Raw genomic sequence first — 22914 nt, 5'->3', positions numbered from 1 at the left:
TGATAGAGATTTTTTTTGCATAGATAGGCAAAATTGAAAGAGATTGCGGTTAAATTAAAGGCAATTCAGGCGATTTTTTGTTTTTAAAGATTGAGATTTTTTTTTTGATGAGTTTTGATACATTTTATTTAATTGAATAAGTAAACTATCTATATTGGGCTAAATTCATAAAATCCCGTTTAAGTTTTCTATTATATGCTTAAGTTTTTCAAGCTAGGTCCAAGTACTTATATCTAGGTTTAAGTTTTCTTAGCTATGCATTAGTCTTTCAAGCTCACCCTAAATTCTGAAAGCAAGGCCTAAATTCTCTATGCACGCCTAGATTCTTAAAGCTCAGCCTTAGTTTTTTAAGCCAGGACCAAATTTACGAAACCACGCTTAAGTTTATTAAACTCACATAGATAAACGCATAGATTATCAATAAATCTCTAAGAAAATTCACCACAGTTCTTTAAGATTTATTATATAAAATACCCTTCAAACTCTTAAAACTTTCTTATCCATAAACTTTCAAAATCTCCTGATTTTCAATTAAATTTAATGAAAAAAACTAAAATAAAACATTTATCTCCTAAATGACTCCTCGTATTGAAAGAAACTTCAAAAATTATGTCTCAGACCTCTTCCCAGCATCTTCCCATGGGTGAAAAATATTTTATTGTCCAGAGGAAGTCATTTAAAAGTCATTAAAATTTATCATGAAAAATTTTCTCGTACGACGAAAAGTTTCTGACCTACAGAGATGATTTTATTTGATTTTTTTTTCGAGAGGGCCAATAGGGAGGGGGTATATCGGTCTGTGCGATGGCAATCACAGACTATTGCGAGGAAATTTTCTTTTTGGATGGTTGTAAAAAAAAAATAAGAGAAGCGCGAGACGCGCTCCAGCATCAATGTCTTTTACGATGCGACGCAATAAAAAGCGACAGAAATCGTAAATTTGGGTGCGTCGAAAGGACGGGATGTGTGTTGTTGGCTTAAGGGGAAGAAAATTGCTGAAGCATGCAAAATTTGGGATCAATCGGAGACGAAGAAAGAATCTCCGGTCACAAATTGTCGAGCAAGACAGAGCATGTTGATTAGAGCGCCGTGTGTGTGATGGAGATGATGATGATGAAATTCTTCCCCATTTGTTGATGGGATATATTTACCTTATTCTTGCACGTGACTTGAACTCGATACTTCGTCTCGGGCCACAGTGAGAGTTGCACACTAGACGAGTCGGTCAATAGGTTACCCATTAAACCGCCTCCGGAGACCTCCCATGTGACGAGGCACTGACTAGGTGAGCTCATCGCTGGCCAGGCAACATCAGCTGATACAAGCGATCCCTGCCGGATCATCGTGATTATCCGCAGTGGCCAGGCTTCCTGGATTGATGTGTTAATCTTCGATGGGGCCGTCGCGCATTGGTCCCAGCACTGCAAAAGACAAAGACAAAATTTCCTCAATTAGACTATTAAATCCCGCGCATTCCGTGAAAAATCTCCCTCCCCATCCTTCTTGGTGCATAGCACCAAAGAATAAATCATGTGAGCGCATTATGAGTCTATAAAATACACAGATACAGCGTTTAACTATAAAATATTGCGATTAATGCCTTCGTAAATACCCACAATTTTGCTTTGGATAATCATTCAAAACAATCAGGTTGGGTAATTCGTGACTCAAATTCACGTTGAACCAACTTTTCCATCCCATTTTATATATAACATTGCATACTTCTCGCACTTTGAGCTGTGCTACATTATGTACAATGTGTTATATAGTATATTAGCGGCTCCAATAATGAAGATTCTACATGTTCTAAGGGATTTTTTCTTTAGTCAAAGAATCTATACAAAAGCTCAAATTAGTTGCAAAATTCTTGAGTATAATGTTCAGGAAAGTTTAGGATAATGAAATAAAAGGGCATTGGAGGGAAATTCTTTGATAAATATTTATGAAAATTATAGAGGAATGTGGGGTAATTTACCCGCTGGAACGGTAAATGAAAAAAGGAAAATTCATCAATTAAAAAATTAGAAATATTTAGATTCAAAAATTTCCCAGAAAAAAATATTTTAGATTTTCAATGCTTTATCCGAACAAGGGGTGTTTATGTAAATGAAAGTATTCAGTTTATACCTACGGATGATTCGCCAAAGAAATCAAAATATTAAGCAGACGAATATTTCTTTTTTTTTAGTCTTAAATTGGTAGAGACTCAGGAGCAATAGCCTAAAAAGTACTAAATTATAGTCAAAGAAGTGAAGTTCAATTTAGCACTTTATCGACTTAAATTTAATACTTTTTCCCATTGTATTCAGTATAATTTTTCATCTACAATTTACTGTTTTTGGATAAAATTTAGTACTTTTAATTATAAAAGTTTAGTACTTTTTAGGCTAGAATTTAGTTCTTTTTAATATTCAATCTTAAGAAGTAAATTCAATAATTTAAAAGTACTAAATTCTAATGGAAAACATACTAAATTCTAGCCGAAAATATAGCAAATTCTAACCGAAAAAATTCTGAATTCAATAGGAAAAAAAGTATTAATTTTAAGCTTAAAAAGTACTAATAAAAAACTAAATTCAAACTGAAAATGAGAATATTCAGATCTTCGAAAATATTGTGATTATTCGCTAATATTTGGATTAATCGTCAAAATAGTCAAAAACATATCGGCAAATAAACACCCTTTGTACCTGAATATGCTCAGAATATTTTCTTTGAAACTTATATATAATTTATATATTGAAAAATATAAAATTTTTCATGAAACCTAATTTTAAAAATTCAAATTAGGTCATTTAATTAAATTTCTTGAAAATTTTAATAAAAAATCGTGCAATTAAATGTAATTTCCATAAGAGAACTAACTATATATAAAATCAAAACCAACCCTTTGTTCAAACACATACTTATATAGATAAATATATATAGCGTACAATGTAAATAGGTATTATCTATAAACCACAATCAATATGTCATTCAATCGGTAATTTGTTTATGGTTTTGGGGGTAATGTCAAATGCTTTGATTTATGAAATGCCATAAACTTGCTTAATGGAGTAAATATCCACAAAAACCAATAAATCGCCGTGCAACGATCTGTGCGAAAATTTGACACACATGCCCCATGATGTGATGGGTACCTAAAAGTTCAAAATGCCCCCCCCCCTCTTCACCATTTTATTCTCTAAAGTACTTGCAATAAATTGAAAGATTTTAAATTTTAATATTTCATCACTGAAAGTTATATTTTACTTGATATTTTATTAGAAATTTCCTCAATTATGTATGTTGTGTGATGTATGTTTGATAAATTAGGAAATATATGGGCGGAATTTCCTGCCTGTGTGGCCTAATAAATATTTCTGTTTCATACACTGTCGAGATTTGATAAAATTTAATCAGTCACAGAGACAGCTCCACAGACAGGATATTCGCTCTCGTCATCTGGTTGGGTACAAAATGACGATTGGGGTCCCTGATATGATGACTGTGGCATGTCAGGGGATGTTAGTGCTTATGTGATTCCTGCATAAAGTGACGAGTTGTTAATTAATCTTCCATCCCATGAGCGTGGTATGAAATTGTGGCTTGTTACTCTCTCTCTCTCTCTGTGATGTGTGGGTGTGTCAAAGCGGACAAAACAACCCCCATTTAGGGGTAAGAAGAAAAAAAAAAGAAATTCACGATAAAATTGCATTTTGCAAAATAAATTTCGGACCCTTCTCTAACTCGTGAATTATGGAAGAAAATCTGGGAATGTTGGGGGTGGTTTGTCTTTTTTCCCACCACCCCTTATGTGAGATATGGATTGTATAAGAATTGGAAGAATGCTCGGGTGGTGGGAGATATTTGTCAGGGAAGCACCAAGTAAATTGTAATGGAATTATGGTGCGCGCAATAAACCTTCGGGGGTAAATTCAATCAGGCTAAGTAAACATCGCATCCGGACTCATTGGCACTGTTTGGTAGCTTCTTCCAACATCCCGCTTTGGCATACATTTTGTCCACACACCGCCCCCCCCCCCCGTACGCCTTCCGGTTCGTCTAGCATCCCTCACCCACTCAACCCTCTGTGTGATCCTCAGCCTCACAATGCGGGCTCCGCGTACGGAGTGGGAGGTAGCAGCCAGAATTAATTAGGTTAATTTATTATATAGAGAGCGAGAGCAGCACATACACGAAATTCAACACACAGCTCCACAGCGCTAGAAGATGGTCTATGGATGGGGGTGGAATCTCAAGGGTGGCACAACCTTATTTTCCCCATATATACTATTTACCTCCCTAAAGCCTCCGTGCTGAAAACTCGAAGACAGAAATTAATTTCTTGCTCAAATTTATAAATTACACTTTTGTTTGCATTAATCAATGCAAAATTCCCTCATCCACCCCCTGTATACGTCTAGTCTCTGACCCCATCTGCATTTGAAAGGAGAGAGAGAGCCAAAGAGGCGGTCTCTGATGGCTCAGACAGGGGAAGAAAAAAAAACACACAAGAATTGAAAAGAGAATAAACACGAAGAATTAACCACACAATGAGCCAATTTGACGAAGAAGGAGTTCCTAATCATGTTTCCTCGCTCCCCAATTTCTTTTAATATTACTTCTCGTCTTTTTAATGGCGTGTTTATGAGCTTGGTTGGTTTTCGTGGGCTCCATCGTCGTTTTTTTTTTTTTTGAGCAAATAATTATTTTTAATCACTCCCCAACATTATACAAGAAGTCACCGAGATGTGACCCCACAGACTACACGGGATGAGAGATCGTGATCCAATTTCCTCAAAGCAAAGAGTGGGATGGATGAAGACTGCACAATGGTGGGCAGCTTTTTTTGAGATTCAATTAAATTCGTATAGTTGTGCGCCGGAGATCTGTGGTAATGATGAGTTATTAAAATTAAAATTTATGATCTTTATATGGTTTTGATGGATTTTATCGGCCTTGTTGGGGGGTTTTATCGTGAAAACATGCATATCTCTTGCACGTAATGCTTTAGCAACTCTGCCCTTTGCAATTGCCATTATTGCCGTGTTTGTTTAAGAAATCATTGTTTTATGATTCTTTTTCGTGTGTTTTTTGTGCTGTATTAATTATGTTGATTTAATGAAAATTTCTTATTGGTTTAGCTTGCATTTGTTAAAAAAAAAGAGATATAAAGAACTGTAGTCATTTTAGTATGGGAAAATTTCACATTTTAAAGAATGATCAGAATAGTTAGGGAACCTGCGATAAAATGGTGAATTTTTGAGAGATAACTTTTTTCCTGAGTTCCATGGAAATACTTGAGTTTTCCCATGACGACTATCTTATAGGAAATTTTCCGGGCTACAACTTTATCTCAACGGAAAAATGCATTTTTAGCTCATTTCCAAACATTTGCACTTTCACCGTTGTGCCCCCATCCTGGGGTAAAATGGTTAATTGCGTTTCTTGTTCGCTAATCTTAATTTAATGAAATTATTTTAGTTAAGCACTATAATATCTACTGAAAATAAGAGATTTGTGTACCAATTAAAACTTTTTTTAATAAAAAAATACAAAAATAAAAATAACGTTAAATTTAAGAAATTGCCTTTTTTATTTTTTTAGTTTATAAAAATTGGTAATAGTGAGTGATCAAACATCCTAAATTGTATATAATAGTTATACTGATTAAGGAAAAATACATTTTTTTAAACTTAAAAAATAATTTAAAAAAAAACACCAAATTTATCATTTTACCCCATGGGGTACATTTTACTATCATTGTTCTACTGGAAAAATCGGAAAGTTTTTTGGGAAATTCAAATTAGATTCGTGTTTAGTAATAGTTACTCTATCTATAAATGCATTTAGATCAAAAATTGCTGGGAATTTGTAGTTGAGAGGTTAGAGTAACCTTGAGGTTCAAAAAATTTGTTTTCCAAATAAAAGCCAAAATATTGGATCAATTATTATGAAACTTTCTAGGCTTAGGTAGGGGTATAAAGTGCAACTACTGACAAATTTAGACACATTAGTAGCCAATAATAAACTACTTTTTGAGATATTAATTTTTATTTTCTTCACGTTCACCATTTTACCCAAATTACCTCTTAATTTAAAAAAAAAAAGTGATTTACCCCCTAAAATTCCAAGAATAAGAACATTTTTAAAATTAAAATAAATAAGGGTTATATAAATCTAGAAATTTTGGGAAAGAAAATGGGAAAAATATCCCTTTAAATTTCCCCCCAAAACCTTCTAATTTTGTCATTCCATCTAAAAGTTTTTAAAACTAAAAAACTTTCATTCCCTTGCGTGGCATCCAATTTCGTCACTTTCATTGGCGCACAACATACCCTGTAATTCATCAGCATTAATGCATTTTAATGCTGCAGTTTGGCTCTTTTATCCCCACTAAAACCTCCGAGTCTTTGACAATCCGACTTCGATCATTAATTAGGAGCAAAAGAAAATAATAAAAAAGGCACCCAATGTCTCCATGTTCATTTTGTTGAATTTCCCGTGAAATGGTTCGGGAGGTTTTATTAACATTTTGTTGTGAAGGGCAAGAATGGGGGGGGGCTTCCTTCTAAATAATTTAGTAATTTACTTAATGGATGATGTTTACGTGCCATGGGAATTTGATGCACACACATTTGTTGCTTTTGCTCTTTCACTCTCTCGTGGTGCTCCTCCGGGATGCTGTGAGGGGTTTTGTGTATGTTTTATTTGATTAAAGTCTTGCCGAAAGAGTGTGGATGGTGCAGGCAGAAAAAAACGAAGTCTCGCAAGGCAAAATGATTTGGTGGGATAGGAAGGGGCCAAAGGAGGGTATTACACATATAACGTGCATAGCATATATAGATAGCAGTAGGTATGTTGGAAATCAACAGTGTGGTGTTCCCAAACCACATTCAATTTGGAGCTTGATGTGGAGAGTCTCATCAAGTCTCAATTTGGCATGTGAGGGCAAACATTGGGAGAAACAGTACAACATTGTTCTTGTTGTGTGGCATTCCCCGGACCCACGTATACCATCCTCTGTCTGATGGAGCCTTGGCTCTTTCTGGTTGTTGCTGAGGAGATCCAAACGTGAGATCCACGCATTTGTACGCGCGCGGGGAGGAAGGTGTGTGTAACTCCGTCCAACACACCACCCGAAGAAGGTTGGTGGGGGCATGAAAGGTTCATTGCAATCTGTCATGACATCGTGCAATTATTTCCTCTTGAGGGATCGCTTAAGCAAAACACACCCGAAAAACGAAGCAAAAGAGCAAACACAGCAGATTTGGGGCTTTATGCGAAAAAGCGTGCACCGAAAACCCTAAATAAATGCTTGGGCATGGTTCAAAGTTGAGAGGCAGCGATTTTGGCAGCGTATTTGCCGGCTTATGCATTTTGGGATGCACACACATGGGGTAATTATAGGGGTCCCTCTCTCTCATGGGGATCACTCTCAGAGGGCCCCAGACTTTTCTTATAAACGCTTCACCACCAACATGCCACACAATTGCAGATTGCACACGAGAAAAGACTCCGCATTTGGCCTTTACTCGTGCTCAATAAACAAATTCGCGTAAAAAACCGATGGTTCTGTGCGTTGTTCTACATGGAATTTATAACTCAATTAATTTGTCTCACAAAAGAAATCCCAAATTCCGTCCAAATCAATGTACATGAACAAGCTGAAATCTGTTGAGATGGCTGGGATGTGGTTAAGATTTACTCAAGAAGAATATTTTATAAAGAAATTCTCGAATTCTTTTCACTTGAAAGATTTTCTTTTAAGAATAAAATTTAATAAGAAAATTCTAAGGGTGGTTTTATGTTTTTAAGAACCAGTGCAAAATGTAAAAATTAAAAAATTATTCTATCTGTTTTACATATATAAATATGGTACATAACTAAGTTAGATAAACTAATAATCAAATTGTTAAAAATAGAATCTTTTTTTACTCTAGGCCATTTGATTTCGATCTTTAATTGGATATTTGAAGGAAAATCTTTTATACAGATTTCTGCGGAGATCTTTCTGACTATACTTTCCTTAAGAACAAATTTTCTTTTCTAGAACGACAATAGAACGATTTTTAAAACACCCATCTGTCAAAATCTTACAACAACTTTTCACTTGTTAGAAAAGTAAAGATTTTTATAAGAATCTAACCCATTATAAAAATTATTTTAATCCGAATTTTCAAATGATTTCAATAGGTTATAAGGAATTTAAGGCTTTCCTAAGGACTTTAGATATTTTACGGTTCAATAAAATCAAAAAAAAATCAACAGATTTAATTTTTAAGGATTCAAACCAAAGATTTTTTTGAATTTTTTTTTCAATTCAATTTATCTTCTAATTTAATTTTATTTAAATAAATTATTTTCATCCCAAATCTATTTTCTTCCCAACTCTATTTTACTTTTCTCAAAAAGAAAGGGTTGTACCTCCTTGATAAATGCTAAAGAGGGTCTCCGTGCCTACAGAATGGGAGTTTGTGAGACATCGAGCTACGGGGGTGGCACCTCTTTGATTTATGCAAATATTTTATCACGCTGTTTGATAACATTAATAATGATTAGCATGGAAGAGCATTTTGTGCAAATTATGGAATTATACTTAGCCCCCCACTTCCAGCCAGCTCTTGAAGGGGTTCGCGTTTGAATGTTGAATCTGCAGACACAACAACCCCCAGACAATTAGATGGAACGGTCACACATTTGCAATCACAGGGGGATTGTTGCGCCATAAATGTAATTAAATTTGAATAATTCATATAGTTCCCTTGCCTGTGCATACATTTTCGCGCAACGAACGTTTGGCACGGGAGGCAGGAGGGGGTGACAATCTATGGAAATTGTCTCTCTTCGTTGCAAATTTATATTTGGAGATTAAAGTGTTAAATACAGATGGGCGGGGGTGTGTCTCCTCAACCCCCTTTCGGCGCGCATACACACCATCCCCCGCAGGCACGGTAGTACTGTGTAAATTGAGCAAAGTTAGTGTAATTTGCAGAATAGCTGATCTGTCTCTAATGCGATCTGAAACAAGTATATTTGCATTTATTACTGGTGACGGGGGTTTCTCTCCCATAAAATACATCAGTTTCTGTCTTGAAATTCTCGAAAATTTAGACGTTGAATTTTGTGTGTGTGGGAGTCTCAACTGTGGAGAAAATTCCATATAGGAACTTTCTTTGGTTGCGCCAAAAACCTCGAATTTTCTCCTCTCTTTCACCCATTCCCCTGTATCAGTTGCCTGTTGATTTTCATCTCCGCAGACAAACTAAAAGCATGGTAGGAAACTCCTTTAAACTAAACTCATGCGGTGTAGTTTAGGATGTGGTGTAATATCAAGGGGGTTTGCCTGTACCCACACACGGTTGAAAGTCTTTGTCAATAGAACCCAGAAATTAACCCTAAACGGAAGTTGGGGTTTCACATCCAAAGCACAAATGCGATATTGTTTGGAAAATCCTTTTGAGATTCAATGGAGGGTTTTTTCTTATGTTCCCAATTTGTGGGTTTATTTTTAGGTAGATGTTTCCCTAACATATACTGCTATGTAAAATTTTATCAAGAGGGGTTTATCTGGACGAAATTATTCGGATCTTTGGAAATATTTGGATTATTCCCTAATATTCGGATAAAAATCAAGCATAAAAACACTTAAATTAAACCGAAAAGTAGTAAATTCAACAACAAAATTTCAAGCCCATAAATATTTGTTTTTCAGTCCCAAAAAACTATACAGATTGAGGAACAAAACTTTATTAATAAAAAATCATTAAAGCATAAAAAAGGATTAAATTCAAACCAAAAAGTCTTAAATACGTTTTTCGATTTTTTCCGGTTTTGGTTTTTCGGTTTTTAGATAAAGATGTTCAGTTCATGTGAAGTCAACTATTCAAATCTTCAGAAATATTCGGATGATTCGTTTAAAAAACCAAAATATTTGATAGATATACACCCCTTGAATTTTATAAATAAGATTTAATTTAATTTTAGGGTTTGACTAATTTTTCCTTGAAAATATCCTTGTTCTTAATCAAACTTGACTATTTTATTTTTTTCTTTAATTTTCTAAGAAAAATCTGACCATGGAGGCTCATAAACTCACCCCTAATGTCTAATAACGTATTTCAATTAATCCTTAATCACCTTTGGAGGACAATATTCCTCTCTTTAATGGTAATCTATTGTCCTGAAGCGATGTCTCTCGTGTGCCCGTCTGCAATTGATTTACATCCACAATGACCCCCCCCCTATCAGTCCCATAATCTCGGCAAATGTCTTGGCATACATAACATTATGCCGTCATCGAGTCATCCACAAACATAATTCCTTTCAGTATTGTGGCTCCTCAGTACATCTACCCAAATTACCACTCTTCACGTGGTCCAAAAGAATCTCCACCGATGGGAATCAACTCGCGTAAAAGTGATGTGAAACAAGAGGTTGGAGGTACGCGCAAACACACAAAAAACACTCAATCCTCGACTTGGTGAGTTTCTCTATGTTCATCCCATAATTATTTAACCGTTTCGGATTTTTATGAGCTACTTATTAATTTTTTTTCCACCATCGCATTGCCCCTTTGGATTATGTTTCTCATCTCTCCACGTGTGTGTGTGTGGATTTCTTTGTCCATCCCATGGACATGTTGGGTTCATTTTTTTTGTTCCTTGTTCTTGGATACCCGCGCACCATCAAGTGCATGTTATGACAGATAAAATTGAATATAATACGAGAGAGGTGCCTTCTGGTACAAAATTGAAATATCAGAGAAAACAAGACCCGTGTGTTATACCCCCTTAATTGCCCTCTAGGATGCCTCTGTCTCTGCCCGTAGGTTTCTCTGGCACTGCATAGTCTCTCTGCCTTAATCTTTGCCTTATGGAGGAAGTTGCAAACGATCTCGAAATGCTCAAACAAGAGAGTCTATATAATAAAATTTCAATGATGCCTGACAATTACTCGCTGATTTCTCTACTTAATTGGATTATGGGTGAGGAGAGTTGTTTAATTTTCTCATTTCTGCAAATCCACCTTTTGCATACATATAGACACATACCGTTTAATATTACATAGACACACAATCTGCAAGCACTATGTGCAAACAGATAGCAACAGTGGGTGAGAGAAAGAGAGAGAGAGAAATCTCGGGAAAAGTAACATCCGGGAAAGCATCATCGTCGTCTGGCTAGCCAAAGGGAGAGCTCATAGTTCCCTCATTGAATGTTACCTACATTATATGTATAGTTGGATGGTTAGAAGTGGAAAAAGAATCCTCACAGCATAGAGAGAGGATGTATGCATTGTAGAATTCAATATTCCCATGCCCATGAGCTCTATTTTCCCAAAAAGGGGTCTGTCGCATGTTGATATTTTCATTGAGATACAGTGCGGGGGTGGTAGTTATTTTGAAATGAAAATTGCAAAGTCCAAGTTTGTGCGCACAGTTCAATGCTCGAGAATTGAAATGAAATGAAAACATTCATTGGGCATCCACGTACTATAACGTGTATCTCTCTTCGTGAAAATCGTCCATCAGCCCCGGTATGTACTGTGGTTGGAATCCTAACAAAGAAAAACATTCATCCAACTCATACATATATGGGTGGAAATATAGCGCTTTTCCTCCAAATGGTAAAACATCAAAGGGCGAGGTAAATGGAGGGATGTTTTTCCATTTTCTAATATATTCAGAAAACTTCCACTCAGGGTTATAACTCACACAAGGGATCCTGGCACAGTAGTTAGAGTTTTGCTACAGGAGAAAGCTTAGTCCCAAATGTACATTTTATAGCAATGGATTTTCTTATGAAAACTCATTGAAAACTTAAGGGTAGTTAATTAAAGGGGGTGGTTGTTTTTAGGTGGGGAAGAAAAATAAAATATTTCAAGTCATCGATAGAAGGATGGAATGATTAAAAAGAAATTCTGAATGATTGAGCAATATTTGATGAAATATTGAGCACAATATTGAATCAATCTTCAATCAAAAATTGAAGGAATTAATTCAGAGATGAATAATTAACACTTGGAGGTCCGAATACTTTTTACCTACCCAGAGGATCAAAATGGTCACCGTGTCCAATATAATAAAAAGGCCAAATATTAAATGTTTTGTTAATTGTAGATCTGCTTATTGAATGAGGATCGAAAATTAAATTAATTCCTAATCTATTTCAAGTATTATTGCATCTCAATTTCTAAATAATTTATCAAAAAAATTAATAATGAAAAAAACTGCGTAGAATCAATGCAAAAATGCCAATTCAAATCAAAATTTTTCCAACAAATTTGCCAATTTTCTTACGAAAAAAAATTGAAAAATACGGAGAAACATAACCTCAGAAAGTTGTCAAAAATGTATGAGAACTTGAATGGCCATGGTGTCCATTTTCATCCTCCGCGTATAATTTCAAGTTTAGGCTTAATTATCTTTTAAAAAGAAAAATATTTTCCGGATTTTCTTTCGCCTAACTTAAAGTAATTGAAATTCCCTGAACATAGAGATGATACTAGGTCCAATACATTTCAATCTATGACGATTAAGAAACTCGAAATGGCCACGGTGTTCACATAAATCCTCTAAGTGTTAATTTTTTTTTTTAAATTACAAACAAAAATGAAATTTCCTTAGAATGCAATCCATTGATTAATAAAAAACACGATTCAAAGCTTAAAGAATAGTTTAAAATTAAATTCTTTATTCTCCCTAAAGTAACAATAATTATTTTAAATTCCTTACTAAAGTTTCTGCCCTTTAAATTATGTGCAATTCTGCAACTTTCTAACAATACAATAATATTTATTAAAAAACAAAACTCCCAGAAAGTCTTCATTCCCTTCATTTCTCTACTATACCCATGAGAGAAGACGAGCACAGGGTTTTGTGGATATAAAATAAAAGTAAAAAAAGGCAGCAGCAGAAAAGGCAAAAGAGCGAAATTGCAGAGTCGTGCTTGCGCCACATGTGATTCTTGTCCGTTTGCAAGAAAATTGTGGTTGTAGCTTTGGTGTACCCAGAAAGTATGTACATTTATGCGAAATTGTGCAATCAGATGGCATAATTTTTTTCTCGCGTACATTTCACATAAATTCTCTCGCGCAGACAACCACCAGGCGCGTCATAGACACACTTCCCATATATAGGGTTGACCAAGGGGGTCGTTGTAGCATACATATGCGGCAATGGAAATGCAAACACATCACTCTCGTAATTGAGTGCACTTCATTTGCCCTTATTCGCAACGTTTTTTTTTGTATTTTAAATTCTTCCATGTCGTCTCTCTTTTTCACTTTAGAGCAAATTATGAAATTTACAGTCTAATGTTTAATTAAAATTAAAAGAAAAATCATGACAATCATTGTGATTCTTTTAGAGAGTTTTTTGTGATAATTTTCAAAGAAAGTTCTTCGTAGAGAAAAATAGAAAACAAATAAATAATTCAGGTGGATGTTAATGTTTTTGGGTGAATTTACCTGAATTTCTTGGAAAATTGAAGGACCTGGATTCGATGGTAATAAAAAGTGATGAGGTACATGTGGAAGCAAAAGAGACACAGGAAAAGAAGAAGTTGATACCTCGCCTTGACTCTCTTCTTCACTATCGCGCGGGGAAGCAAAGTATGTGTTTGTGTGGAGATGAAGAAGCAAAGAGACGATAAAAAAAGAATAAAAGAACAAAAAAAGAAGATACACCAAATGAGAAACAAAACGCACTCCAGGAGAAACAAGAAAACGGCTAAAATGGCTCATAAATTGTATTTGGTTGTTTGTTAATTTAACTGTCAAGTGGACTCTGGATGTCCAAAAAGGTAATTTATTGGTGAATTCTTGCATAGGAGAGCATCAACAGTAAATAATTCCTACCCATACAAAATCCGCCCTGTTTCCCTCCGTCATCCCACCTTTTTTCATCTTTTTTTTTTTTGTTGAAGCTCTTGTGTGCAATTTTTCTGCGTCACCCCCGTGGTATTGGATATATAGCCCACTCACCTTTCACTCCCTTTGCCTGTCACCAGGTCGTGTCACCTCATTGGAGGCGGAAGTTAATCTGTGTCGAGTGTCTCCCAAGGGGGAGACGTTCAATTTACCGTAAAAATGTCGCGCAAGGAGGGAGCACCAAAGTGAAAGATTCACGCGGGAAAAATCAGTTTGAAAAAAATCGAGCTGCTTTTTAATTAACGCCCAACTGTAGGTGGCTGTCTAGCTTACCCCATGCCCTCGAAAAGGGGGATGCCACGCAGAAAACCCTCGCGCTCTGGTAAAACGACCCTCATGGGAGAGAACGCAGAGGGAGGAAGAAAAAAAAAGGCAGCATCTCTCCAATTTAAGACGCGCGACACGTTACTGTCTCGCCATCATCGCAATTAGCCACCCAACGCCTCGGTGGGGGTGTCGTTTGTCGCCATTATTCCGTAACGTAAGAATGGCGAAAATGCCTGGGACGACGTTAATTGCCAATTTATCTGATGTGAATTTAAATAAACTGCGCCTCGTGAAATGACGAATCTTGTCCCCGTGCGGATGACAAAGTAACAACGTGCCACCCCCTCGCGGCATATCTTTTGCACCTTCCAAAATGGCTTACTTTCGCGCGCGCAAAAGCTCCCACCCACCCCCATACAGGATCCACCTAATGTGCAAAAGCACCGGGAATAAATTATTTCCTCCTCAGACGCGCATTGTCTCCCAGAGTTGTGAAGCACCGTTGGGGGTGCTTTTGTTTGTAGATATGATTCAGATATGGAGGGAAAGTTATTGCCAGGAGTGCACTAAAGAGGCAGTTGAGTATCAGGTATACTGGGACTGGTGTTTTTACTTCATTTCTTTCCAGAGAGAGGAGTCTGTTTATCAAGGAAAAATCCTGAGAGAAATATTTTTGGTCAAATGAATTTCTTTAAAGGAGATTTGGAGCTTTTTTGGGGGAGTTTTTTAAAGGTTTTTTGTAGTTTTTAATTGTCTTTTTAATTGTTTGATAATTATTTCAAAGAATAAGTAAGAAACACTGCTTAAGAATTAATAAAGGAGCGCCTGGTACCAGGCGTCTCCACTGCAAAATTTTATTATATTTGTTCTACTTTAAATCAGACACTTGTCGATGAACTTAAAGAATGTTTTAGAATTATTAAAACGTTAAGAACCAAGAAATTAATTTTAAAAAAAAATCTTAAAGTACAAAGAAAACTTTTTCACCAAAAATACAAAGAAAACGTTAAAATAGAAGCTTTTCCTAGTTACCCTAGTTGACAACAATTTGTCAAATTTGAAGCATTAATTCTCTCGTCAACCTTCTAACCTTGTAATGATCTTTCCGCGGGCTATAGCTTCTAAACCTCTGCGTGAACAGCTGAATAATAATCTTTTGGACAAACATTAGAACCTCAACTCTCAGCCACTATCTCTACCCGAAGAGATGAGAAACAAAAAGACCCACAGCGAGGTAGGAGTTTGGTCATTAATTTTTTAACGATATTTGTCTAAAGGTCTTCACAGCATCATCATCATCCTCTTCGCATGTGTAGTCCCCCAACACAAAGCACTTCCTGCTTCCCCCGTCCCCAAACAAAATATTTTCGTGTTTTTCATGTGTATTTTGCCTAATAAAATTCCCAATGAAGGGGGTTATAAAAGGCATCGGCTAGTGGTCTTGAACTTGATTTTTTTTAAACTTCTTCTTCAAATATCTTGCTTGGGAACATCTTTTTCCTGGGTTCGGGGAGGTGATTTATGTGGTTTTAATTGAAACTCAACATCCTTCGCTAAAGCTCATTTTCTCTGTGTGACCCCGTACGGGTCGCCTCTGGAAGCCTAATCACGTATGGGGATCAATTAAAATTCTCTCCTCTCTCCTACACAAACAAGCCAATAAGTTGTTGCCATTTGATTTATGAGGAAAAATTCAGCTCATATATGAGCTGTCATCGAATTAATGAAAAGATAAATTGTTCAAATGTGCGTCTTCTGGGGCAGAGACTTGGGGGCCGATGTTGCCGCATTTTTTTCCGTGGCAGCGGACACCCAAAAGTCAAAAATAAACACTCACAGAGGAAATTGATTTATTTTTAATCATTCCACAGATGCCACTATGGAGCCGAAGACGTGCCCTGAAGATGTGGTGAGATGGGGCAGAGGCAAAAAAAAGATTTAAAGAAGAAGGAAGATTGACTACAAGAGAGAGCATTGTACATAGCAAAGGCAACTAATTACGCTTTTTTGGGGGAAAAGAGTTGAAGATCACTGGAGAGGATGTGAAGGGAATGTCATTCGTTTTTTTTTTTTTTGAAGTGTACAAGAAGACTCTGAGGAAATACATCCAAAGTGCCGTGATGAGTGATACGCACAGGGGCATCCCGCGGGAGTGATCGCGTGAAAATTAACGAGAATAGAATGAAGCTCAAGAAAAATATGCTTTCCCCCCAGCTTGATCATAACCGTCTCCCATAGAGAGCCCCTTTGGATATGTAAACTTGTCAACCGCATCCAACGATCTCTCACGCTTTAAAATGATGGATTGAGCTGACAGTAATTGCCACCACAAGAGTCCCCATGAGCGTGAGGAAGGCAGCAATGAAAAGAACAAGAGATATCCAAGAATCTCCCGCGCATTCTTGCTAATTGCTCTCGGCGTGTTGTCAAAATGTTCCTTTAAACAAAATGAGTATTGATTTGAGGAAAGAACGCCCCATTCCCGTCCGACCCATTCTCCCCGCACCGCCATCATTTCAGCTATGAGCTACAATGGTTTTGTGAAAAGAACAAGAAGAAGTGAGGCGCTCTCAATCCAATTTTCATTTTGCAGATCTCCAATTCATATTTCGCACAACTCGCGCGAGTGCTGAAATTTCGCGATAAGCGCGCAAACATGGTTGGATTTCGGAGTGCAACTTCCACCAACCACCCGCTTTAAAAACCATTTAGACAATCTCAAAATGAGAAAGCAATTTCCACACCAGAATCAGGCACCGCACATTCAGCATGTTGTTTGTGAGCGCACTCTTGCTCTGCAATTGAGTAAGAAGGGGGTAATCATAAGCAAAATTTATTGACTTTTTAAGGCTTTAAATGAGTTTTGGAATTTATTTACTTAAAGCTGAAGAATCATTCAGAAAAAAAAACTTTTGCCTTCATTAAGATTGAATTTATAGAGTTTTTTTTTCTAAAGAATCCTAAAATTTTGATAGTTTTTTAAATAAATTTAGATTTTGATAACTTTCTTGATGAATTTTAAGTCTGTTGCTTAATGGTGAAAAAAGATTTTTATTTAAGGGATAAATTTTGTTTAAAGAAAAACGTTTTTTGGTTTTTTTATAAAGGAAGGATGCATTTTTTTGAGAATACTTAAAAGCTTATAAAATAAATAAAAAGGTCTCATTCCAGTGAGTTTTTGATATACTTTTTGTTAATGAAATTTAATTGAATTTCAAGTCCATTTGCTTAAAGATGAGGAAAATATTTTATGACACAATTAAAAAAAAATTTTTGGATCATTTAAAATGCGATTTACAGAGTTTTTTGAAAATACTAAAATTCTTGTAAAAAACTTATCTGATATTGAAAGTTTTTGACAAATTCAATAACTTTATTGATTAATTGTTTACCTAAAAGCAAAACAAGTGTTCCTTTTTTAAATTTATTAAAAACTTAAAAAATGAATAAGATTGAAAAGATAAAATAATAGATTCGAGTTTTCTAATAAATATTTTTTGAAAAAAAACTATATTATGATTTTTTTCTCTTTTCTTTGGACTTTCTTCAGGATTTAAAACCTTAAAATTTCAACTTTATCAGTGAGAAACTTGATTTTTTAGTCAAAAAACAAACAATTAAATTCTAAATAAATACCTAAATAAAAGAACCCTAATTTTCGGGAATGATTACCCCCTTTGAACGCTTGAGCAAATTAGATATTTCTATATAGTGAAATATAGTACAAAATATATAAATTTCGCGTGAAATTGATATTTATCGGCACACGGGCACCATGTAAGAGCAATTCTCGACACTCCTAATGTGATCATTAGGGGCCATGCATTTGGTAGAATATTCCCAATATTTCACAAAACACGGAACCAAATTGCGCGCCGGTGCATTTCGTGGTTTATATATTTCCTATCGCAACCACCACCATCTCTATTCCTCTGGGGCCGAGGAGGAGTCTAGTGCGCGCGAGAAATTGCAAGGATCTTTTTTTTGCCTTTTCTTTTCGTGATAATTAAAGGCAATTGCTTGGCAGCTGGAACTCGTGAGATTTTTCTCCGTGTAAACGTATCGTTGAGGTTCGGTGCTGTTTGGGATCAGTAGAGCTTGGGATTCACGGTAAATGTGTGCAAAATACTTCTTTGCTGCCAGAGGGGAAAATCTTTATTGAAAATCACCGTGTGCGATATCAAAATTCACACCCATTCAGGCTCATTTTTTAGCGTTTTTTTTTTTTTGCTTTGCTGAAACTTTCGCGCCACCGTTGGGCCCTCCGGGACGTACGGGGCAGGACGTAATGGGGAGAAAAAACAAGGCTACCAGTGGCACACCGATGAATGACTGTGAGGCGTATTGCTCAAGCTGTGCGACTAAACATGCAAATGCATATAGAGTTACCCGCGAGAGAGCCGCGACTTTATTTTATACATAATTATAATTTATCACTGCTGAGATATTTCGTGGTCGATAGCTCCGCGATGCATATTCTCCCATATTTATCCGCTACATACATAGCGCGAGGAGGCGCGCAATGCATAACTTCCCCCCTATTGCTCACGGTTCCCTTGACGAGGGCAGATAGATGCGAAAAAACACGGCAGCAAGTCATATTTAGCGTAATTTATGTGATTCCACGATCAAAATGCACTAATGAGATAAGGACAAGGCACCCGCAAAAGAGTTCACAAGCAACAAGTGCTGCGTTGGATTAACCTCCCAGTACACACGTCGGCGTTCTAGAGAGACACACATCCAAGCAACGACGAGAGAACCTAACGAGCTCTCAATTTTTGCGATAATTGTGCCACTTCATAGGCCATATTCATTCGCAAAATGCCGAGAATATTTAATTTATTGCCCGCGCACAATTTTGAAAGTTTATCGCTCTTCTATCTTGTTATGCATTTTACTATATTTATGCACAACAAGGGGCACACCATTCCAATTCCCATTGCATGTGCGGAGGGGTGAAGTGTTTAGCAAACATACAGAGTGTCGACATTTTAAAATGTTTCAAATATAAGTGAGAGGGACAAGAGTTTTCTCATGAGATGCTTTGTAAAATGATTTTTGAGGATTGGCTTTGAGTTGATGGTGGTTGTTCGATCAGCAATAAAAAGCGCGGGAAAATGGTAGAGTTTAGCAAGCTGAAGAAGAAGGTTAAATTAATGGGTTTGAAAGGCAAACCATATATGAACTTAGAAGAGGACTTTTCAAAATTTACAAGACAGATTTTCTTTTTTTTTATTAATAAGATTTTAGAATGAGAAATCAGTTATTCTTTTCTAAGATTTCCTTGAATTTCCAGCAAGAATTCTAATTTTTCTAGAAAATCAGACGAATTCTTAAAATATCTGAGATTTCTAGCTAGAAGATCAGACAAAACCTTGAAAATTATGTTATTTAAAAATGGAAAATTATAGAAATTCTATAGAAAATTCCGATTCTTAAAAGAAAAGAGTTTAGAATAATTCTGAGATTTCTCTCTAGAAAATCTTAATGAATGAAAACAAACCTTAAAAATTCTGTTGCAAAATCAGACAGATCCTAAAGTTTTTTTAAGGTTCTGAATAGATTTTGAAAAGAATTCTTCACTTTTCTAAAAATTTTGTCAAATACATGTAGTCATTCAAATCCTTAAAAAATTTAAAGGATCTGTGTGAAAAATTAAAAAAAAAACCTTTTTTTTAATACAAAACCAGACAAACCCATAATAATTCTGTAATTTATAAATAGAAAATTGTAGGAATTCTTTAATCTCCTAAAAAATTCGAATAGTAAAAGAAAACAATTTAGAACAATTCTGAGATTTCTAGCTAGAAATTCTTACAGATCTTTCAGATTATTTCCAGCTCTTAGCAATAAACGAGAAAAAACCTTTCATTTCACTAAAAATTCTGGTTAAAAGTCATACAAATCCTAAAGTGTTCTTAAGGTTCAATTAGATTTTAAAAAGAAATTATTACTTTATTAAAAAATTTTGAGAAGGAATTTATCCAAATCCTTAAAATTTTTGAATTTTCTGATTAGAAAAAATTCGAGAAATTCTTAAAAGGAGAACTAACAAACATTCAGCTTCGTAGATAGTCCTACCGAGATTATCAAGCTATTTCCCTACATTTCTAAGCCCTAACACCCAAGGTCTAGAACTCTTTCAGCTAAAACAGTTAATAACCTACAATACGCACACAGAACCTCATTTCTTGCAATTTGCATTTATGGAGAAGGCACGGTGCGCTGGCAAAAAAAACAATTCCCAGCCCACAAAAACCCAATTACCACCTCTAATTTAATTCACGGTTTTGTTCCACCTTTAGTCGGTATGATGGTATCTCTTTTAAATCCAGGTAACAAAGTCTTTATGTTATGTATGTAAATAAAATACATCCATTTCCCATTGATACATCCCACAACAAGTCCGGGCAATAATGCAAAACACTCCCGTTGAAGTGTGAATGAGTTTCCACCGCAGCAAATTCGTAGATTGCAATCTTACTAGGTCTGCGCGGTACCTTTCAGCTGTCCGTCAATCTTCTGAATGACTTGCCCCTTCGTGGAAATCCGCGTGCAGTGAAATTGATTGTTGACTCTTATAAAATGCAAGAAACGACTGTCTTATTTTGCGAAATGATCCCACCTTCGATGTTGGTGCGCGCGCAAGTTAAAATTGCTCAATGTTAATAAATTTTGTGGCAATTTTGAGAAATATGAGGTCAATTTGACAAGTGCGCTGTATGATATTTCTCATGCAATTTTATAACATAAAAATACTTTGCGAGAGAGAGAGAGGAAGTTTCGTATAAATTCAGGTCAGACGACGACATTGCTTTGAGGCAACATGGGGTGTCCAGCAGGAGATGCAGATGATTGGGAAACGGAAGAACATAGCGTTGGATGAGGCAAAATAAGCGAAAGAGAGAGAAAGAGAATAAAGAGACAGAAAATAGAATGCATGTCAGATAAATCACCTGTAATCTGTGGTGTAGCGTGCAGAATGGACTTCCAATTATTTGTCAATTTATGTCTCACCAACTTTGCTCTATCTCCTCGGCCACTCCAGAAGTGATTGTCTCATGCCAACACGACAAGATACTTATCGAACCCATAGCATTTGTACGTCTCTGAATTTTCTCCGTACAGTACATCTCAAACCCAGCCCTCATACTTTCCACAATGCCCGCCAACAATGCAGACAAACTCCGCACTTATAGCTGTGGGGGACACCCCCTTTCCGAACCTCAGCAGCCCATAGCTGCCAATAGATAGACCCAATAATACCCAATGGCAAATATGACTCCTCCACAGCGACCAAGTTTCCATTCGCCGTGACAATGGGAATAATATAATCTCTGTGTCCACAGCGACAGCACCCCGGCTTATTATCCCCCGCATTGGGATTATGTGATTTTCCACAGAGTTAACTTTTAATGAAATAGAACTCTAAAAAAATGAGTTAATCGGATTTCCTCTGGTATTTCTCGCATTGAAAGTTCTTTTTTAGCTCCCCCATCTTCCGATACAAGCCCATTTTCTTCAGTTTTCCTCGTCAAAACTCATCCCCCCATTGAAATGAATGCGATGAATTTACGTCAAACCAGAGATTCTGTTGTGATGAAAAACTCTCCTTTATTACGGGGATGAAAGAATTTTTCCAACATAGAAGTTTTTTAATGAGAAAATAAAATACTTTCTCTTTTTTTTTTTAGTTCTGTGTTCGACTAACACAAAGATTGCATTATTTGCCACCCTGGTATGGTTTGTTGTAGACTCACTGAGGGGTGGTTAAGTAACAGAATAGTGTGTCTATTTCGTATTTATTCTTGATGACATTTAAAGATTTTCAACTCTTTAAATTAATTCTAGATGAAGATTAATAGGATTTGCGACATTTGTAAAAAAAATATGGGATTTATTTTATCTAAAACATTACTTTTTGAATAGAATTTAACAAAATAAGAACGATTTATTAATTTAAAAAAATCTTGAATGAATTCTCTAATTGTTATGGTATTTATTGGACTTGCAGGACTTGTAAATGGATTTCATGAATTTGAGGGATTTGTCAACAGATTTCAAAAGATTTGTGGGACTTCTGAGCAGATTGAGAGTATTTAAGGGAGTTATAAATAATTTTAAAGGAATTGCAGGACTTGTGAAAAGATTTGAAGGATTCGTTATGATTTGTAAAGGGTGTTTAAAGGATTTGTGGAACTTCTGAGCAAATTGAGAGTATTTACGGGACTTATAATCAATTTTAAAGGAATTACAGGCCTTGTCAAATAATTTGTGGATTTGTTCAAGTTTAAAAACATTTGTAGCACTTGTCAAAAGATTTAAAGGACTTGTATTTAAATACATTAAAAAATGAGAAATAGAATATTTATTCTGTTACTGATCCACCCCTAATTTTTCCCCTAATTGTTAGTAAGGATTCCATTTAAAAAGTTTAAACATCTCATTAATTTTTCGTAAGAAAATGCATGATAATTGAAAAGAATTTTATTTTTGGCACCAAAAAAAACTATATCGTGCAAAAATCTCACCACAGTTCGTTAGTCTTTCCAGTTCAAAAAAAAATCATGTCGCGGAAGAATCGTGAAAATCCCATATTGAATAAATAAAAAGTGACGCCGTATGAAAATATATTGAAGGCTATTTGCAATGTGGCATGAATAAAAGAGGAAGAATTTTGCCACATGGTGCATTTGATGGGTGACAATTATTTATTTAAAGCTATCGTCT

General features: G+C 35.7%; 1 protein-coding gene across 2 annotated transcripts in view; it reads right to left on the bottom strand.

Annotated features, from left to right (window-relative positions):
• The window catches only part of LOC129789723 (uncharacterized), a 274016-nt gene that overhangs the window by 16912 nt on the left and 234190 nt on the right, over positions 1-22914 (bottom strand). For both annotated transcript variants that reach the window (XM_055826739.1, XM_055826740.1), the window contains one exon: positions 1152-1421. In XM_055826739.1, the coding sequence (XP_055682714.1) occupies positions 1152-1421 (270 nt within the window). The remainder of the gene's footprint in view (positions 1-1151; positions 1422-22914) is intronic.

This window comes from Lutzomyia longipalpis, chromosome 2 (genome assembly GCF_024334085.1).
Source record: "Lutzomyia longipalpis isolate SR_M1_2022 chromosome 2, ASM2433408v1".
Classification (NCBI taxonomy): domain Eukaryota; kingdom Metazoa; phylum Arthropoda; class Insecta; order Diptera; family Psychodidae; genus Lutzomyia; species Lutzomyia longipalpis.
This window is presented reverse-complemented; position numbering and strand designations above follow the sequence as displayed.